This window comes from Triticum aestivum, chromosome 3B, assembly GCF_018294505.1.
Source record: "Triticum aestivum cultivar Chinese Spring chromosome 3B, IWGSC CS RefSeq v2.1, whole genome shotgun sequence".
NCBI classification, from domain to species: Eukaryota; Viridiplantae; Streptophyta; class Magnoliopsida; order Poales; family Poaceae; genus Triticum; species Triticum aestivum.
In genome coordinates, this window is record NC_057801.1 from 517,263,853 (window position 1) to 517,282,276 (window position 18,424).

Consider the following 18,424-nt stretch of genomic DNA (forward strand, 5'->3'; position numbering starts at 1 on the left):
TACGGCTTTTTCCTATGACTCAAATCCATCAAAAAGAAACATAGAAAGCAACTGTCTTTGATAGACTCTGAGGGGCACCGAATCATCTTGTGCCTAGACATAAGATATCTGAAATGCTCAATGCACATGATTAGTCCACAAAAGCATTTTCATCAATCACCAAAACTACTTAGGGAGAAATATGCCCTAAAAAAAAGGATGGTCCTAGTGCACTCGACAAAATTCTTGACAGGCCTTGCCAAATTGATGGCATGTCAGGCAAACCGGCCAACCACACTAACCAGAACTATTGGGTTATTAAGAAGGCCGGAAAGGCCAGGGTCGAAGGATAGAGCAAGGGTTTATCCCACAGCAAAGACGAGGATGAACCTCATAGGCCCAATAACGGAGGCCAGAAACAATTCCCTTTCAAAGTCAAGGATGTGAATATGATCTACGTCATCCACATCCCAAAGAAGGAAAGGAAATGCCCACTTTGAGATGTCTATGCACTAGAGCCGATACCCTCGATGTATAATCTATGGTCGGCGCCCGATCACTTTTGATAAGCGCAACTACCCCACCATAATCCGTCACGGAGGACTGGCAGCTTTAGTCCCCGACACCATTGTCGATGGGTTTCACTTAACTCGAGTCCTTATGGACGGAGGCAGCAGCCTAAACCTGATCTATGATGACACAATCAGCAAGATGGGCATCGACCCATCAAGGATCAAGCCCAGCAACACCACTTTCAGGGGTGTGATACCACGCATGGAAGCACTGTGCAGGAGGACCATAACATTGGAAGTAGTCTTCGGCTCCCCTGAAAACTTTCAAAGTGAGGACTTGATCTTTGATATATCCCCCTTCTTTAGTGGCTATCATGCACTGCTCAGATGAACTTCTTTTGTCTGCTTCAATGTTGTCCCACAGTACGCATATCTAAAGCTTAAAATATCAGGACCCAATGGTGTTATTAAAGTTAATGGTAACACCGAATGATCCCACCGTAAGGAGGAGTAAACCGCAACTTTCGCAGCCGAGGAGGCATCCATGGTCCTCACCAAATTGCAGGAGAAGTGCTCGTTAATGCGCAACATAGGTGTCTATTCAACCTCCCAGCATATCGGTCGTACCCTCAACTAAGGGTACATGCTCCATAATACTCCCCTACTAACCGAGGACTATGTACCTCAGGTTCATAACTTTGGACTCAAAATCCCATGGGGGCTATGGAGCATTACAGACAAGCACACTGCTCGGCTTAACCGAACAATGGCCTACCTCCATCCTGGTTATTATGAAGGCATTACAGTAGGCCCACCAGGACTGGTTTCTACAACAACATCAAGCTATCTGAACACGACTACTTGGTGCAACCTCTTCAAAGGCTCCACTAGTCGAAAGCGTCAAGCATAGCAATGGTGGCGTAGCACATGAGTTTAGTTAACCTTGGGCTGGACAAGGTAACGCTGCTAGACAGCACAGATGTGGTGGAAAGGTCACGGCAGATGTCCTAGCAAAAGGACTTAGTCGTGGAGCCATTGCAACTAGGAAGCTTAAACGGGTTAAAATGGGACAAATGACACGGGAGTTTATACTGGTTCAGTCCCTTGTGGTGAAGGTAAAGGCCTAATCCAGTTTGAGGTGGTATTGCTTATGTCTCGATTACCAGGGAGTGAATTCGCTTGACCTAGATTTTGATCTGATCTTACTTGTCCTGAACCGCTGCCAAGTTGTCCCTTTATATATAGAGGTCGACGCCCAGCAGCTCACAGATTCCCGGCCGACTCATAAACAGTGTCCGGCTCAGTGACTATCTATTCTTGCCTCACAATACAAGTCATGCAAATATGGCGATTTATCTCTACGGCCCTTAAGCCGCCTTCGGGCCATGGGCCCTTAACTGAACCGCCATCTTCAAATATCGTCTTGGGCTTCATATGATGAATCGCCATAGGTATAACTCGGCCCCTCCTGGGCGGGTCATACCTAATAGTTATATCCCCAACAACAGAGGTGCAGACGTGTGACAGGGCCAATCAGGGGTGCTTAAAGCCTAGCTTAAACTGCCATGTACAAAACCTCCTTATTTTTATTTTTATTTCGGAGTTTCATTTATAAAGATCGTCATGTACGGGTTGACCCTATAAATCAAAGAAAACATGCCTTTTACTGTCACTACACATATATTTTTGTTATTTCATTTTCTTTCTTGCTTTTGAGCCAAAGATAACCATCGTGATATAATTCAATTTCCACTTCACCTGTCCTAGACTGGGGGCTCGGATTTACTCCTCGCCAAATTAATCTGATACTCATATAAAAGTATTTGGCGTCTTGGACATTGCATTATATGCATCAGTTTCGAAATCATGTCTTTCGTAAATAATTGGGTTGCCCAGCTCATGTGCTTACCCCTTATGTTTCCGCATTGTTCGGCTAAGGTGTAAAGGAAGAACTACTGCGATTACACTTCCAACTTGAATATGTAAGTGCCTTAGTGGAGAAACCAGAAAACTGACTGTCATGATAGGCGCAAACTGGTCAACAGTCCAATGACTATGTCAAACTAAGGATTGATAGAGGTCATCCATGTTAAACAATGGGCTCCTGTTAACTGAGCCAAAATGATTAATTGGGTCAACCTCGGCCTGGCCGAACACTTTAAAGAACCTGGGGCTAGTCACCAGCCCCCACATTTAAGCTCCTATGACAAAGTGAGAGTTCTAAAGCCACAATAGTCCGATCGCCTATTTTTACAAACAAGTTCGCCTCCGGGCACTGAGACGTCCGCTAAGGGATTACTTGTTGTAAAAACACACCTTATATTATGTACAAGGGGGTGGAAGCCGATGACTGGCCACTTTCAGTATTAATGGTCGCACGTGAGTCAAAATAAAAAAGGAAAGCAAATTAGAAAATGAAGCCGAACATAACAAAATTAAAAGCCTGTCTTGTTACTTCCTTGCAACTTCAGCATTCCGAAGTAGCACCTAGTAAAATAAGTTCCCCTTCCTACACAGGGCCTCGGTGATCCAAGCACCCTCCGTCACCTCCGCCATATACTTATCGGGAGCACGGTTCAGTCCCGACAGGAGGTCCTGAAGCCCCTTCTATCGCGTCGATGCGCGTATAGTGCATGTTCATACAAGCATATGCACGTTGTGCACCCTCCATGAAGGCCGACTGCTTCTAGCGAAGCACTTGGAGGCTGGCACCCTAGATCCAAGCTACCAGTCCGAAGAAGCTGCTCGGCAGGGGCTCCGTGGACAGAGGTTGATGCAGAGGTACTCCATGGCTGGCTTTGTCGTGTGGTAGAGCTCCATCAGCTGCTTCATTTGGTAGTTCAACAGTGGTGGATGCAATGGAGCCTGGAACTGCCCCTAGAAGGCCTTCTGCTTAGCATGATCCTCTAGGGAGCTGAAGTAGCGGCCCTCTTTGTTGGAACGCCAACGCGAACACGGTGGTCTCTGAACAGGACCAGGAACCAATTCAAGTATGGATCTTGACATGTCGGTTGTTTTTAACCATAGGCATCTCGCCAGGAAGTTGGTGGGCTTATCATGAATTAGGTCGGGGTGGCTAGTGGTTTCAGGATCTCGTAGAAAATGTGTCTTCTATGCCTCGGGGATTAGCCACGACTTGTATTCATTATGTCCGCGAAGGCGTATGAGGCACGCCAAATTTGATTAAGTTGGGCACACCTGTTATGACCGAAAATGCATTGAAGAAAATAAGGCTTACCGACAGTGATTTGCCTCACTTGCTGAAGCTCCTCACGGGCAGCCCTGGCCTGGTTCTGAGCCTTGGTACATGCCAAGCTCAATTTCTCCAGCTCGGCGTCCTTCTTCTTCTGGTCCTCCTAAAGATTGTTGCGTCGAGCATACAATCCTTTCAAGTCTTCCTCGACCTCGACGACCCGGGTTTGGTGCCTGCCTTAGGCCTCCTTTTCCTCGGCCAGCTCTTTGTTGGCCTTCGCCATTGCAACTTTGCTGCTCGGCTTCCTGCTGAGCTTTCTTCAGCTCAGCCTTGAGAGCCTCAAGCTCTGAAGTGGCAGCTAACATAATATGAGCTCAGTGTTAGAACAGTTAAACGTTATTACCACTCAGTGTTTTCAGCACATGAACTATTCTTTCCTTACCTTGGTCCCTATAGATCTCCTTCTTCATGAGATCAAGGTCCTCCTCGGACCGCGTTAATTTATGGTTCATCTTCGGAAACTCCTCAGAGTTAGAACTCAGAGCTAAATCCAAGGCCTCTGAACGATATCGTTAGTTAGCTCTGACGTCGATTTCAATCCTCTGGTCGGCTTTGTTAAGACAACTAGAGTCTCTCGGGCTACTACATATTCACTCGCTAATTTTCACATCTAGATGACCCCTAAGTCAGTTTTTTAAAAGAAAAAACTAAGGGCATGGGGGCTACTGCTTATTGCGCTCCTATGTGCATTTGCAGTTCACTTTTTTATAACATCTTTGGACAATCCTTTTTAAGCCATGTCCATCAAGGACTACTAGGAGGTTAAGTGTACAACCAAGAACCTACTGATCATAAAAAGAAAGCAGCAAACAAGGAAGCGTGTAACATACCTCAAAACCCCTGAAGAGGCCTTTGAAAGCCTCACACATTCCGGTCTTTCTAGACCGTAAGCTGCTCAGCGCCGTACCAATGAGGGCACAATGCTCTTCCACGATGGAGGAGCTTTTTAAGACCACCTCCATCTCCTGAGGCCACTGAGGGAGTCCTGGATTAATGGGTCCTCGGACGACCGGACTATTAACATGAGCCGGATTGTTGGGCTATGAAGATATAAAATAGAAGACTTCGTCCCGTGTCCGGATGGGACTCTCCTTTACGTGGATGGAAAGCTTGGTGATTCAGATATGTAGATTCCTTTCTCTGTAACCGACTTTGTATAACCCTAGTCCCCTCCGGTGTCTATATAAACTAGAGGGTTTAGTCTATAGAGGCTATCATAATCATATAGGCTAGAATTCTAGGGGTTTAGCCATTACGATCCCATGGTAGATCAACTCTTGTAATACTCATATTCATCAAGATCAATCAAGTAGGAAGTAGGGTATTACCTCCATCGAGAGGGCCCGAACCTGGGTAAACATTGTGTCCCCTGCCTCCTGTTACCATCAGCCTCAGACGCACAGTTCGGGACCCCCTACCCGAGATCCGCTGGTTTTGACACCGACATTGGTGCTTTCATTGAGAGTTCCGATGCATCGTCATCAAAAGGCTTGATGGCTCCATTAATCATTTACAACAACGCAGACCAGGGGGAGATTTTCCTCCCCGGACAGATCTTCATATTCAGCGGCTCCACACTACGGGCCAACTCGCTTGGCCATCTAGAGCATATCAACAGCTACGCCCCTGGCCCCCAGGTCAAGTTTGGAAGCTTGAATTACGTGGCCAATATCCGCGGAGAGTTGATCTTCGACGGATTCGAGCCCATGATGTTCGCTCCCTGCCACCACGATGAACATGACCTAAATTTGTCATTGGATCATGCTCAGGAGATAGCGCCTATAACCGCTCTGGCCCTAGATCCGGAGCAGATTGCGCCATCCGAGGACGGAATGCTCAACCTCGCCACGGAAGCCGCAGAATCAGCGGCGCTGGAGCCGCACACAGGTCTAACCTCGAGCGGGGCATGTGTCATCGGAACCTCGGATTCCTCTCCAGCCATAAGTTTCAAACCGCGTGCATCCGTGCCCATCGAACCTAGTCAGGCGCCAATCGTCGAGTTCAGCTCCGCGGACATCTTCCGGCACTCACCTTTAGGCGATGTGCTAAACTCACTAAAAGCCCTCTCCTTGTCAGGAGACTCTCAGCCAAACTATATCCGGCTTGAATTGGAAGCTGATGACGGAGAATTTCGCTTCCCACCCACCACCCACTACATAGCCACTGTCGAGGACTTAACCGACATGCTCGACTACGACTCCAAAGACATCGACGGTATGGACGACGATGCCGGAGAGGAGCAGGCACAAAAACCACCGCTTACAGGGCGCTGGACAACCACCTCCTCGTATGACGTATACATGGTGGATGCACCCAAAGAGAACAACGGCGACAATGAAAATCCAGTCAAGGATAAGCCTCCTGAGATATAGCCAAAGCGTCGGCGTGAGCGGCGCCGCTCTAAGCCACGCCGTGGTAAAAACAGCAATACCGACATAGGAGAAAACAATACTCCGGACGATGCTAAAGACAATGAAGACCCCGTTCAGCCAACCTCCGAACAGGATGAATGGGAAGATGGGCGAGTTAGCCCTGACAAACAGGCCATGAATGAATACTCGGAGGACAGTAACTACCTTCCGCTCTCTGAGGACAAGGTGAGCCTCAGCGATGAAGACTTTATCGTGCCTGAGGAGCCCATCGAATACGCCTCCACCCCTTGTAGACCTGACCTGGGGCAGGAGGGATGGGCGGAGTCACCTTAGGTCCACCCATCATAGAGGTGGGGATGGAGGCCTTCGGCTGTTGTGATGGCACCGGAGTTGCCTGGGCCGAGGACATTGGTCGGCCCAGCCTGCCTTCTCTGACCAAAGGAAATCCTTCTCCTTGGTCCTCGGAAGCTGGGGTTTGAACCCCGGCCGAAGAAATTCCAGCGTCGCCCCCCCCCCCTCCCCGTGTTGTCGACAAAGGGGGCCGGGTGTGATGTCTCTTCCCCCAGCTCATCATGGGCGGGTGAAGGCACGATGTTCTCAATGGTTTTGCTTTCCGCCATAAAGGGAAGGGGAGCCCGTCATCTGAGGCCTTGTCGCCGACGAAGGCATGTTGTGGGCTGTAGAAATAAACAAGGAGTCACATATCAAGATATGCATACATAAAGGAGAGTTGAGTGGCTCGGTCAGAAATACCTCCTGGGCACCGGCTTCGTCCTGCGCGGCTGTAGGAGGTCATCCTCTGATGAATCAGAGAGTATGACATGGGCGGGCGCCGCCCACTAGCCGGCATGGTTGGCCAAGGACTTGCACAGTTTTCTATGGGGCCGGGTGTTCTCCTCCTTCTCGGCATCTTTAGACGGTGCCCTCTTCCTTTTTGGGGAAGGCACTCCTTCCCCCGCATCCTCCTCTTCCTCCCCTGTCTCCTCTTCCTCCTCGTGGGTGGAGGAGGCGTGGGTGTCTTTGGACCTAGCCACTCCTCCCCTTCGGTCGCCTATGCTCCTTAGCCGGGACCATGTATGTTTCCTTGGCCAAGATTGCCTTGAGCTGAGGATATCGTGCCTCCTCGGGCAACAGCGTCGTGCACTTCATCTGCTGCGCCTTGGAGATCCATTTCCGGGGGAAGAAAGAATTGACTTGATCATTCTAATGGAGGAATCCGCAAAGAAAGGGTAAGATAAACATAAAACTATAGGTTGTGGTTACCTCGTGGGCATTGGGCTGGGCGTCAAGGCCGTAGTCCGCTCCTTCCTGGGGGAATTTATTCTTGGATGGCTTGAAGAGAACCGTCCACATCCTAGCCAGGTCGGTATGGAAGAAATGCTGCACCATCGGCATGTTCTCAGGCGTGTAGGTCAACATAGGACTCGCTTGAAGCTGAAGTGGAAGGATGCGGCGCTGGAGCATGATGTCGACCACGTCCACCAGCTTGATCTAGTTTATTTTATTCAACGGCTGAGTAATTGAAATTCCTTGCTTCTTCAAGCAGGAGATCCCGAGTACCGGGTGTCATCAGACTCCCATTTCTTCTTGTTTGCCAGGGACTGGATCCTCTTTTGCAATGCAGGCACCTCTTCGGGATTCCCCCCAATCCAGGACCTTCCTCATCCATGAGATGATCCTCCTTGGAGGATCTACCAAGAATGTTGGGGCTTCGGCCTAGCCACCGGCAAGTGGTTCGGTGATGTAGAACCACTCCCCCTGCCACTCCTTGATAGTCTCTACGAAGGTGCCTTCAAACCAGGCAACTTCTAGATCTTGCTAATCATCTCCCCTTCGCATTCCACTAGGGTGGCGCTACTGCTCTTCGGCTTGATACCAAACGTCTTCAGCCACAGGCTGAAGTGCGGCTCGACGCGGAGGAAGGCCTCGCAGATGGTGATGAACGCAACGAGGTGAAGAATGGAATTTGGGGCTAGAAGGTGGAAACTGAACCTGTAGTAGAAGAGTATCCCACGCACAAAGGGGTGCAGGGGAACCCCAAACCTCATATTAGTTGGGGAAGGAGATAACCCTCTCCCCCGGCTTAGGAGTGGGGACTTATTGATTGGGCTCCTGTCGCCGGCAGGCGGCGTCTGCAGGGAAGTACCCCGTGGCCTAGAGCTCCTGGATGACGCCCCCCTTAATAATGGAGGCCTCCCACTAGCCATCCAAGGTGGCCTTGGCCATCACCGGAGAGGGAGCTGCGGGCGCCAAAATGGGCTGGTGGAAGCTTTGGGTATTGATCTGGGCGCTAGAGCTCTGGAGGTTGTGTGCAATGGCGGGAGAATGGAAGCGTGGGGAAAGCAATACTGCTACCCCTTGCTTTTTATACTTCTATGAAAGACCAAGAGTCCCGCTTGCCATGCCAGATTAAATGTCACGTACCAGCCTTGGGCGCAGTTATGCGTACATGGGGTAAAACCAATCTTGATGATATCCCCCCAAATACGAAGCATGATCTCTGCCTTGATAGGACGTGCCAATGAGAAAACTGCCTTAGGCCACCATTCGAGTAACAGGAACTGACTCGTTTTGGTATAAGTGGCGATGCTTCAGAAAAGTTGTCAGGTTATAAATACTGTTCACACTCAGGTGGCAGGCCTTCAAAGCTAAGCTATCTGAAAGACCTCGGTTGATGAAGCATGGCTCTGGGAGCGTGCGATTGATGGGCAGCCCCGTTGGGGGAAGAGCTCGAGAGAATTGCCTTGCACAAACAGAACAACAATTTTGCGTAATTATCACCGGTGAAGCCGAAGACTCCAAGCCAAAGACACGAGGACCGAGAAAATTTGTGGACTCTAGCTTCGGAGACCAGTTCAGGGGCTACTAACAGTGTCCTGGACTAGGGGGTACCAACCTAGTTGGCCCACAGTCCCCGGCCGAGCTTATGGCCCACTAATCTCACAAGGAAGGACTACGGATGCCTTAAACCTTGACGTGGTAAAGATGGACTCTGCCGAAGACTTGGCGTGCACCCCAAGGATTGTTTCGGTTATCAGCATTCTTATCCCTAGGTGGCAACCGACCATGTGTAACCCTAGATACTTCCGGTGCCTATATAAGATGAGGGGTTTAGTTCGTAGAGATAGATTCATAGTTACTTACCTTAGGGATAGAACACAACATATATACGATCTCGAGGTAGATCAAGCCTGTACTCGATACATCATCGTCAATACAATCAAAGCAGGATGTAGGGTTTTACCTCTTCTTCTTCGACTACAACTGAACAAAGATCTCTTCTTCTTTGGCTACAACTGAATAAAGATTGTATCTACATGGACTACAAAGTTCTACAAAGTACTGATTACTACTCTTAATTACTAACCATCTCTTCTTCTTTGGCTACAACTGAACAAAGATTGTATCTACCTGGACTATAACAGAGGTTGGTTTAGAACAAACATGACGAACAGACACATTTAGGCTAATTCAGGTGAAAGCTTCTTCAATTCCAGCTTCACCAGAGACCCAGCTCTCGGCCTACAGGATCATGGAAGGAACTAGCGCTAGTGTTACTGACTGGACTCAACTCCGGCACCACCGTTGCTTCTGTCCGTCAGCAATTTGTCGGAGATTAATGAGGAAGAAATTGAGTCGCTGTCAGTGGAGAAGATATTCTATTTACATAAGGATGGTGCGTGCAGCCGCATGTGTGTCTAAGATGTAGCAAACCTTGGGCTATAATGGTGAGCTTGCAGGAGATCCAGGAAGCAAGACGACAACGGTAGCGAGGTGGAAGCATCGGTGGAGAGCCCCCGTCTCCACCATGCCAGCTCGCCTCCGTCGCTCAACACCCTGGTGGAGCTCTCTCCGCAGCAGCCCGCCTCAGCTTCGCCTGCGCCTGGCACGGGGATGGCACGCCCGCGCATCACACCTCGTCGAGCCAGTGCATGGCCTTCGTCGTGAGACAACCTGGTGGAGCTACTCTTCGCAGCGGGCTGCCCCGTCTCTGGTGGTGCCAGGCACGGGAACGGCGTTACCCGCCCATGACACCTCGATTTCTTCCAGTGGAGTTCCTCTTTGCAGCGGCCCGCCTGGGCTCCGCCGCTGCCAGCCACTAGAATGACATTGCCAGCCCAAAATCATCGCGGATGTGCTCCTCGACGCTGGCACATGGCCTCCACTCGCATTGGATGTGAGGTCACGTGAGTGAGTCAGTGAGGAGAGAAAGAGGATAAGGTAGGAAGACATCCACGTGTGCCGTGTCAGACTGTTGTAACATTGTATTGTACCCCTTGGGTACCTCTATATAATGAGATAGCCACACCCCGGTTAGGGTGTCGAGCAGTTCCCCAATCATATGTCTTACATGGTATCGAATTAGGTTACGATGTCTTCCGCTGCCGCCACCGCCGCCGCCGTCGCGTCGACCTCGGTTCCCCCCGCCGCGGCTCTCGCTACTGCCTCGCCGTTCCTTGCCTCGCAGCCTCTCGCGATGGCCTACGGTGTCTCATCGTCGCCTCGCTCCCCGATCGGATCGGGAGACCGCGGCGCCATCCCGGTCGGTGCTCCCTCTGGCACTGCTCCTCCTGCGGGCGGCCTTCCCGCGATCCATGGTGGGCCGCCGCCGCCGTCGTCTTGGTCGGCGCCGCCCCAACCCTATGGCACGCCACCCGTGCAGCAGCCCTACGGCGCCCCACCACCTCATCATTACTACGGCGCACCGCCGCCGCTTCCCTACTCGGCGCCCGCGCCGCCCCAACCCTACCCGGCGTCCTCCCCGGACCCGCACGGAGCTGCGGCTGCATCGCGCATGCCGCTTCCGCCGTGGCCAACCACGGTGCCCCCGCGGCACCCTACGGCACCCCCGCGACACACTAAGGCGCTCCTGAGGCGGCTTCCCCTGGCTCCTACCCACCCTACTCAGTGTATCCCGTACATCCTGGGGCGGCCTCATCGATGGGCCTGTATGCATCGCCGCATGCCCATGCTGATTTGGCCATGGTGCATGCACCATTCTACTTCTCGCATCTGCTGCCGGTGAAGCTCGCATCGGACAACTACCTGTCCTGGCGTGCCCAGGTGCTCCCTCTTCTGCGGAGTCGCTATCCGGAGGGCTACGTTGATGGATCCATCCCGTGTCCGCCCCCTCACCACCCGGCGTACCACACTTGGGTGGCTCAGGATCAGGCCATCCTCTCCGCAATCCATTCCTCGCTCACCCCGAGCGTCTCGTCGTTGGTCATCTTCGCCGCTACGTCCCAGGAGGCGTGGGCGGCGCTTCACACCAGTTTTGCCTCTCAGTCTCAGGCGTGTGCTCACTCTATACGCACTGAGCTGGGTGAGACGAAGCTTGGTGATCTCAGCATCACCGACTACTTCAACAAGATGCGGGGTCTCGCCGACACGTTGGCCTTAGTTGGCCAGTCGCTGCAGGATGAGGAGTTCACCACCTTCGTGCTTAATGGGCTTGATGATGATTATAACAATCTCATCGAGAATGTTCATGGCCGCGATGACCCGCTTCCACCTCATGAGCTCTATGCGCGTCTGCTTGGCCGTGAGCAGCGCATTAAGGCGCGCCGAGCCTCCCCTAGCTTCGCCTCCGCCAATGCCGCAACTCGCAGCAAGCCCCAGCGGTCATCATCTTCAGGAGGTAGACCGACGCTGCCTTCACAACCGGCCTCGAGGGGCAGTGCTCCGACCATCATAGGTGGTAACCGGCCGGTGGCGTGTTGTTCTTCTTGTGGTGCCCAACAGGCCTGCCAGTTGTGTGACCTGGAGCGCCGTATTGCCTCTCGCTGCCATCGTCGCTACAAGCAAGATTTTCTAGGCCTCGGCAACAATGGCAAAGGGAACAACAAGCAGGCCGCCGCTGCCGTGACGAGTCATGATCATGGCCATACTCCATCTTACTTCGTCGATCCTGCATGGTACATGGACACTGGAGCTACCAACCACACCGGTGAGATGGGTAAGCTCTCTACTCAGGAGCCATATCGTGGTCATGATCAGGTGCACACCGCCAGCGGAGCAGGTATGCGCATCTCCCATGTTGGTCAGGCCTCTCTCCTTGCACACAATTTTCGCACATTGATCTCTCTAATGTCCTTCGTGTTCCTTCTGCTACGCGTAGTTTGTTGTCCATTCCTCAACTTACTCGTGGTAATAATGTCCTTGCTGAGTTTCACCATTTTTGTTTCTTTATCAAGGATTGGGACACGAGGGACGTTCTACTTAGCGGTCATCTTCGCCATGGCCTGTATGCACTTGATGCGCCGCGCCCACCTTCCATGTCGTCTTCTCCTCAGGTGTTCAGTGGTGTTCGTGTGTCGCCTACGCACTAGCATGCGCGCCTTGGTCATCCGGCGGCTCCCATAGTTCGACATGTTTTGCATCGTCATGATCTACCAGTTGTGTCCAATAAAACTGCTGAAACTATTTGTGATGCCTGTCAACAGGGCAAGAGTCATCAACTTGCTTTTTTAGAGTCTAGTCGTGTTGTGAAACATCCTCTTGAGCTTGTGTTTTCTGATGTATGGGGTCATGCCCAGACATCCATTAGCTGTCACAATTATTATGTCAGTTTCATTGATGCTTACAGCCGTTTTACTTGGTTATATCTTATTAAACGTAAGTCTTATGTGTTCGATGTCTTCATTCAGTTTCAAGCACACGTTGAGCGTCTTCTTAAGCAGAAAATCGTCCATGTCCAATCTGGCTGGGGGGTGAATACCACAACCTCAACTCGTTTTTTAACAAACTTGGGATTTCGCACCGCGTGCCATGTCCTCATACACATCAATAGAATGGTACTGCCGAGCGTAAGCATTGCCAGCTTGTTGAAACTGGTCTAACCTTGCTCGCTCATGCCTCCGTCCCGTTTTGGTTCTGGAGTGATGCTTTCTCCAAAGCTAGTTTTCTCATAAACAGGCTTCCCTAGAGACTTGGGAAAATGCAAACCCCTCTTGAACTCCTGCTTAATGAGATTCCAGACTACACTTTTTTCAAAGTGTTCGGTTGTGCATGTTGGCCTCACTTACGTCCATACAACAAACGCAAGCTAGAGTTTCGGTCTAAGAAGTGCGTTTTTCTCAGGTATAGTTCTCTTCACAAAGGGTACAAGTGCTTGCATGTTCCTACCAACCGCGTCTACATCTCTCATGATGTGGTGTTTGATGAAAATGTTTTCCCTTTTCGTGCACTTCTGATTAACTTTACCACCTCTACACCACCGGTGCCTGTGTCCACACCTATGCCTGATCAATTTGTGGATGTTTCATATGCCCCTGCGTTGCTTCCTAATCATGCCGCAGGTATTGGACGCGGTGCCCGGCTCGAGCTACTCGATGAACAGGTCACCGATGAGCTTCCTGGTCGGGACGTGCATGCACCATGCATGACGGGTGGCACCCGCCAACCCATCCCCGTCTCGCCTATGGAGTCTCCCCCGACTGCCTCGCGGGCGCCGGGTCAGCCTGGCTCCATGCTGGCCCCGTCTGGGCTCACGCTGGCCCCACGGGCGCTGGGCTCGCCAGCACCAGCCTCGCCAGCACCAGCGGCCTCACCAGCGCCCGGCTCGCAGGCCTCGCCAGCGCTCGCTTCACGTGGCTTGCCCGGGCCACTGGCGGGTCTCTCGCTCGGGCCGGCTGCTGCTTCCGCTAGCCCAGAGGCCTCGTCACCCGCTCAGGCCCGGTCTGCCTTGGCGCCAGGGTCGCCAAACAGCCCTGTTTCGGCCACCGGTGAGCCCGACTCGCCGGACTCGGTGTCGGCCTCGTTAACATCCTCTGTTGCACTGTCTTTGCCAGCTGTACCTGTTGTCACTCTTCGTCCTCGCACACGGAGCCAGTCCAGTATCTTTCGTCCGAAGGAGTGGACGGATGGCACGGTTGCGTGGCTTGCTGCGTGCATGGCTCACACTGCTGGCGATCCCACTGCAGAGCCTCGTCACTTTTAGGCTGCACTGAGTATTCCTCATTGGCGTGCTGCAATGGAACAAGAGTTTCAGGTCCTTCAACAAAATGATACTTGGCGTCTTGTTCCTCCAGTGTCTAGCGTCAACGTCATTGATTCCAAGTGGGTTTTCAAAGTCAAGAGACATGCTGATGGCTCCATTGAACGCTACAAGGTAGGGTTAGTTGCCAAGGGCTTCAAACAGAGGTATGGTCTTGATTATGAAGACACTTTCAGTCCAATCACCAAGCCTACTACCATTCGATTACTACTATCTCTTACGGTTACTCGCGGATGGTTCCTTTGTCAGCTTGATGTGCAGAACGCTTTTCTACACGGCATTCTGGAGGAGGAGGTTTATATGCGTCAGCCACCTGGTTTTGTTGATCCGACACGACCTCATCATCTCTGTCGTCTGGTTAAGGCACTGTATGGACTCAAACATGCTCCTCGTGCATGGCATGCTCGCCTTGGATATGTTCTTCGGGCTCTTGGGTTTACTCCCTCCACTGCTGATACGTCACTGTTTCTCCTCCAGCGCCCTGAGGTTACGATGTATATCTTGGTTTATGTTGATGATATCATCCTCATCAGTTCCTCGTTGCTGCTGCTGATCGCCTTGTGATTGCTCTCTGTGATGATTTTGCTGTCAAGGATTTAGGTGCTCTTCATTTTTTCCTTGGTCTTGAGGTTTCACGGTCCTCTGCTGGTTTGACTCTCACTCAGAAGAAGTACTCCTTGGACTTGTTGCGTCGTGCTGGAATGCTCAAATGCAAACATGTTAACACTCCGATGTCTGCCACTGATCGGTTTTCTACTCTTGATGGTGACTCTCTCATGTCTGATGATGCTACTGAGTATCGCAGTATCATTGGTGGTCTGCAATACCTTACTATTACCAGGCCTGACATCTCCTATGCAGTTAACCGTGTCTGTCGGTTTTTGCATGCACCCAGGACGTCTCACTGGTCAGCTGGGAAGCGTATTTTGCGCTATGTCAGTCTTACTGCCTCCTATGATTTGCTTCTTCAGTCTGCACCGTAGTATGAGCTCTCGGCTTTCTCTGATGCAGATTGGGCTGGTAGTCCGGATGACAGGCGATCCACGGGGGGTTATGCGGTATTTCTGGGTCCTAACTTGATCGCCTAGAATGCTCGCAAGCAAGCAACTGTGTCTCGCAGTAGTACTGAGGCTGAGTACAAAGTTGTTGCTGATGCAACTGCTGAGATCATATGGGTACAGTCTCTGTTGAGAGAGTTGCGTGTTCCTCAAGCTCGTCCTCCGGTCCTGTGGTGTGACAACATTGGTGCTACATATCTTTCTTCTAACCCGGTGTTTCATGCTAGGACAAAACACATTGAGATGGATTATCACTTTTGTTCGGGAACGTGTTGCACAGAAGCTACTCTGTATCAAGTTCATCTCGTCAAAGGATCAACTTGCTGACATCTTCATGAAGCCTCTTCCACAACCACAATTTGTAGGCTGTAGGCGCAATCTTAACTTGCTTTGTACTTCAGGACATAGTTAAGATTGAGGAAGGGTGTCAGACTGTATATACGTAGCCTCTGTATATCTGTATTGTAACATTGTATTGTACCCCTTGGGTACCTCTATATAATGAGATAGCCACACCCCGATTAGGGGTGTCGAGCAGTTTCCAAATCATATGTCTTATATGCCGAATGAAATCGTTCTAGCTGTTCCCTGTTTTACCCAACGATCCGGTTTTAGGACGCGCGCTCAAGATCCAACGGTGAAGAGGACGTTTGGTCCAGATTACTTTGTGCCACATGTGTACTTATCATTTGAAAAGAAGTTTAGCTGCAACAAGTTAAGCATCTAATTAAGGGTTTTTGTTGGTAACACCTCGGCTAAGCAACCATATAGAAGAGGCCATTGTTATTGCATTTTTCTTCTTCGATTTTCCCGAGGCAGCCTGCTCGCTCATCCATTACGTCAGTGCACCAGCAAGGGTCGTGGTCGCCCATGGATGCGTACCGATCAATAATACCAGACGATAGGCGATCGGCCGGTTGAGTATGAGAAGTGTACTTTGTGCTCCTGGCAACGCTCTGAACAGCAAGCAAACAAGCCCTTCTAGAAGAAGATGGCGGCGACACCAAGAGCCGATCGGCATAGAAAAAAGGCTCCCGTCACGGGTGACGTTGGCACTCGCGAAGGCGCCACACCACCACAGGTATGCAAGGAGAATTTGGGAGCGCTACTCCACACGAGGCCAGTGGACCGGCAGCAGCCACGGACCCATACTTGTCTCCTGGCTCAACGGCTTCAGGCATGGTGGGTGGGCCGCATGGACCATGTCCTTGAAGGTGATGTGCCGTGGAACGCAATCCTGAGACTCCTCGAGCAAGAAAGGACTCAACCGTTAGTTCGTTCGTATGTGGCGCTGAGCTCGGCTCCGGTGTCCAAATTGGATAGAATTCCACGAGCCCCACTATATAGTAGCACGGTCCAGGTGGGTTGTTCGTGGAGCTGAGCAGCACAGAGCCAAACCAACCAAAAAAGCATTTCGTACTAGGACTTTACGAGAGTGAAGCCATGAAGAAGACCGTTGTCCTGTACCCTGGCGTCGGCGTCGGCCACCTGGTGCCGATGGTGGAGGTCGCCAAGCTGTTCCTCAAGCACGGCCTGGCCGTCACCGTGGTGCTCATTGATCCGCAGGCCGAGTCCACGGACTTCTCCTCCGCCGTCGCCCGCGCGAGGTCCTCCAACCCCTCCGTCGCCTTCCACGTCCTGCCGCCGCCGCCCGCGGATTCCAACTCCGACACCGCGCCCACGAACCCCGTCATCCAGATTTTCCGGCTCCTGAAATCCATGAACGCCCCCCTCCTGGACTTCCTCCGCTCGCTGCCCTCAATTGACGCACTCGTCCTCGACATGTTCTGCGTCGACGCCCAAGATGTCGCGGCTGAGCTCAAGCTGCCGGTTTACTACTTCTACGCGTCGGCCGCCGCCGACCTCGCGCTCTTCCTCAACCTGCCGAGCAAGCTTGCCGGCAGTAAGGTGAAGGAGCTCGGCGACTCTATCATGACTTTCCCGGGTGTTCCTCCGTTGAAAGCTTCGGACTTACCCGAAGTTACCCACAACGATGAAATACTCAAGGCCATCTTGGGCATGTTCGACCGAATGCCAGATGCCAACGGAATTCTCATTAATTCCTTCGAGTCGCTGGAGACGCGGGCGGTGCGCGCTCTCAAGGACGGGCTCTGCGTCCCTGGTCGTGCCATGCCACCGGTCTACTGCATCGGGCCTTTGGTGTTGGGAGGCGGTGACCAGGAGCACGAGTGCCTCCGGTGGCTGGACGCGCAGCCGGACCAGAGCGTAGTGTTCCTCTCCTTCGGCAGCATGGGCACGTTCTCCGGTAAGCAGCTCCAGGAGATTGCAAGTGGATTGGAAAAGTCAGGGGAGAGATTCCTGTGGGTCGTGCGGAGCCCGCGCAATCCCGACTACAAGTACGGCGATTCGCTGCCGGAGCCCGATCTCGACGCGCTCATGCCGGAAGGGTTCTTGGAGAGGACCAAGGACAGAGGACTCGTGATCAAGTCTTGGGCGCCACAGGTGGAGGTCCTGCGCCACAGGGCGACCGGCGCATTCATGACACACTGCGGCTGGAACTCGACACTGGAGGGCATCACGGCAGGGTTGCCGCTGCTGTGCTGGCCGCTGTACGCGGAGCAGAAGGTGAACAAGGTGCACATAGTGGAGGGAATGAAGCTCGGGGTGGAGATGAGAGGCTACAACGAAGAGGTGGTTAAGGCCGGGGAGGTGGAGGAGAAGGTCAGGTGGGTTATCGCGTCCGAGGGCGGCAAGGCGCTCAGGGAGCGGGTGGCGGCGGCGAAGGATGCAGCTGCCGAGGCGCTCAAGGAAGGGGGCTCGTCTCACTTGGCGTTTGTCCAATTCCTCAACGACCTGGACACTTCCACAGCCCCAACTGTGCAGCATTGATGTGAAACTTGTAAACTTTACTTAATGTTCGATTTGCAGTAGCAGGCTATGTACATTTTGAAATTATATGCGGACTAGTTTATTTCTGGACCCTTTCGAAGCTAGTGTTGATTTGTTTAGGAAAAAAAGCATTGCACTCTGCTTCTTGTGAGTATTGAACTGTTGTCTCTATTTATGGAATACTCCTAGTTTAGAAATCAATATTCTGAGTCAACCAAGGTGCAGATCTAGAGTTGCGTAAGTTCAAAATAAGTATCTCAATCTTAGTATAACTTTAGATTGAGACATTTATTTTTGGACGAATAGAGTATGTGCTTTCAATTAAAAAAGAAAAGAAAGAACTTTACACTAAAGTTTTTCCAAGTTGCAAGAGCTTAGCACTAAAGTTGGACATGTGATTTTAA

At 51.7% G+C, this 18,424-nt stretch overlaps 1 protein-coding gene and 1 long non-coding RNA gene across 2 annotated transcripts; one reads left to right on the plus strand and one right to left on the minus strand.

The window, feature by feature from the left end:
- Nucleotides 1-9,349: 9,349 nt before the first annotated feature.
- Nucleotides 9,350-10,280, minus strand: LOC123065624 (uncharacterized). Its single transcript, XR_006431094.1, has 2 exons — nucleotides 9,831-10,280; nucleotides 9,350-9,707 (listed from the first exon to the last, which is right to left on the minus strand). It is a non-coding gene; the product is annotated as an uncharacterized lncRNA (long non-coding RNA).
- Nucleotides 10,281-16,487: 6,207 nt separating this feature from the next.
- On the plus strand, nucleotides 16,488-18,221 carry LOC123070679 (anthocyanidin 5,3-O-glucosyltransferase). Its single transcript, XM_044493972.1, has one exon. The coding sequence runs from the start codon at nucleotides 16,614-16,616 to the stop codon at nucleotides 18,018-18,020; it is 1,407 nt and encodes a 468-aa protein (XP_044349907.1). The 5' UTR covers nucleotides 16,488-16,613; the 3' UTR covers nucleotides 18,021-18,221.
- The last annotated feature ends 203 nt before the right edge of the window (nucleotides 18,222-18,424 follow it).

Excerpts from the sequence above, each read along its gene's own strand:
- LOC123070679 (XM_044493972.1), top strand. The coding sequence starts at position 16,614 with ATGAAGAAGACCGTTGTCCTGTACCCTGGCGTCGGCGTCGGCCACCTG.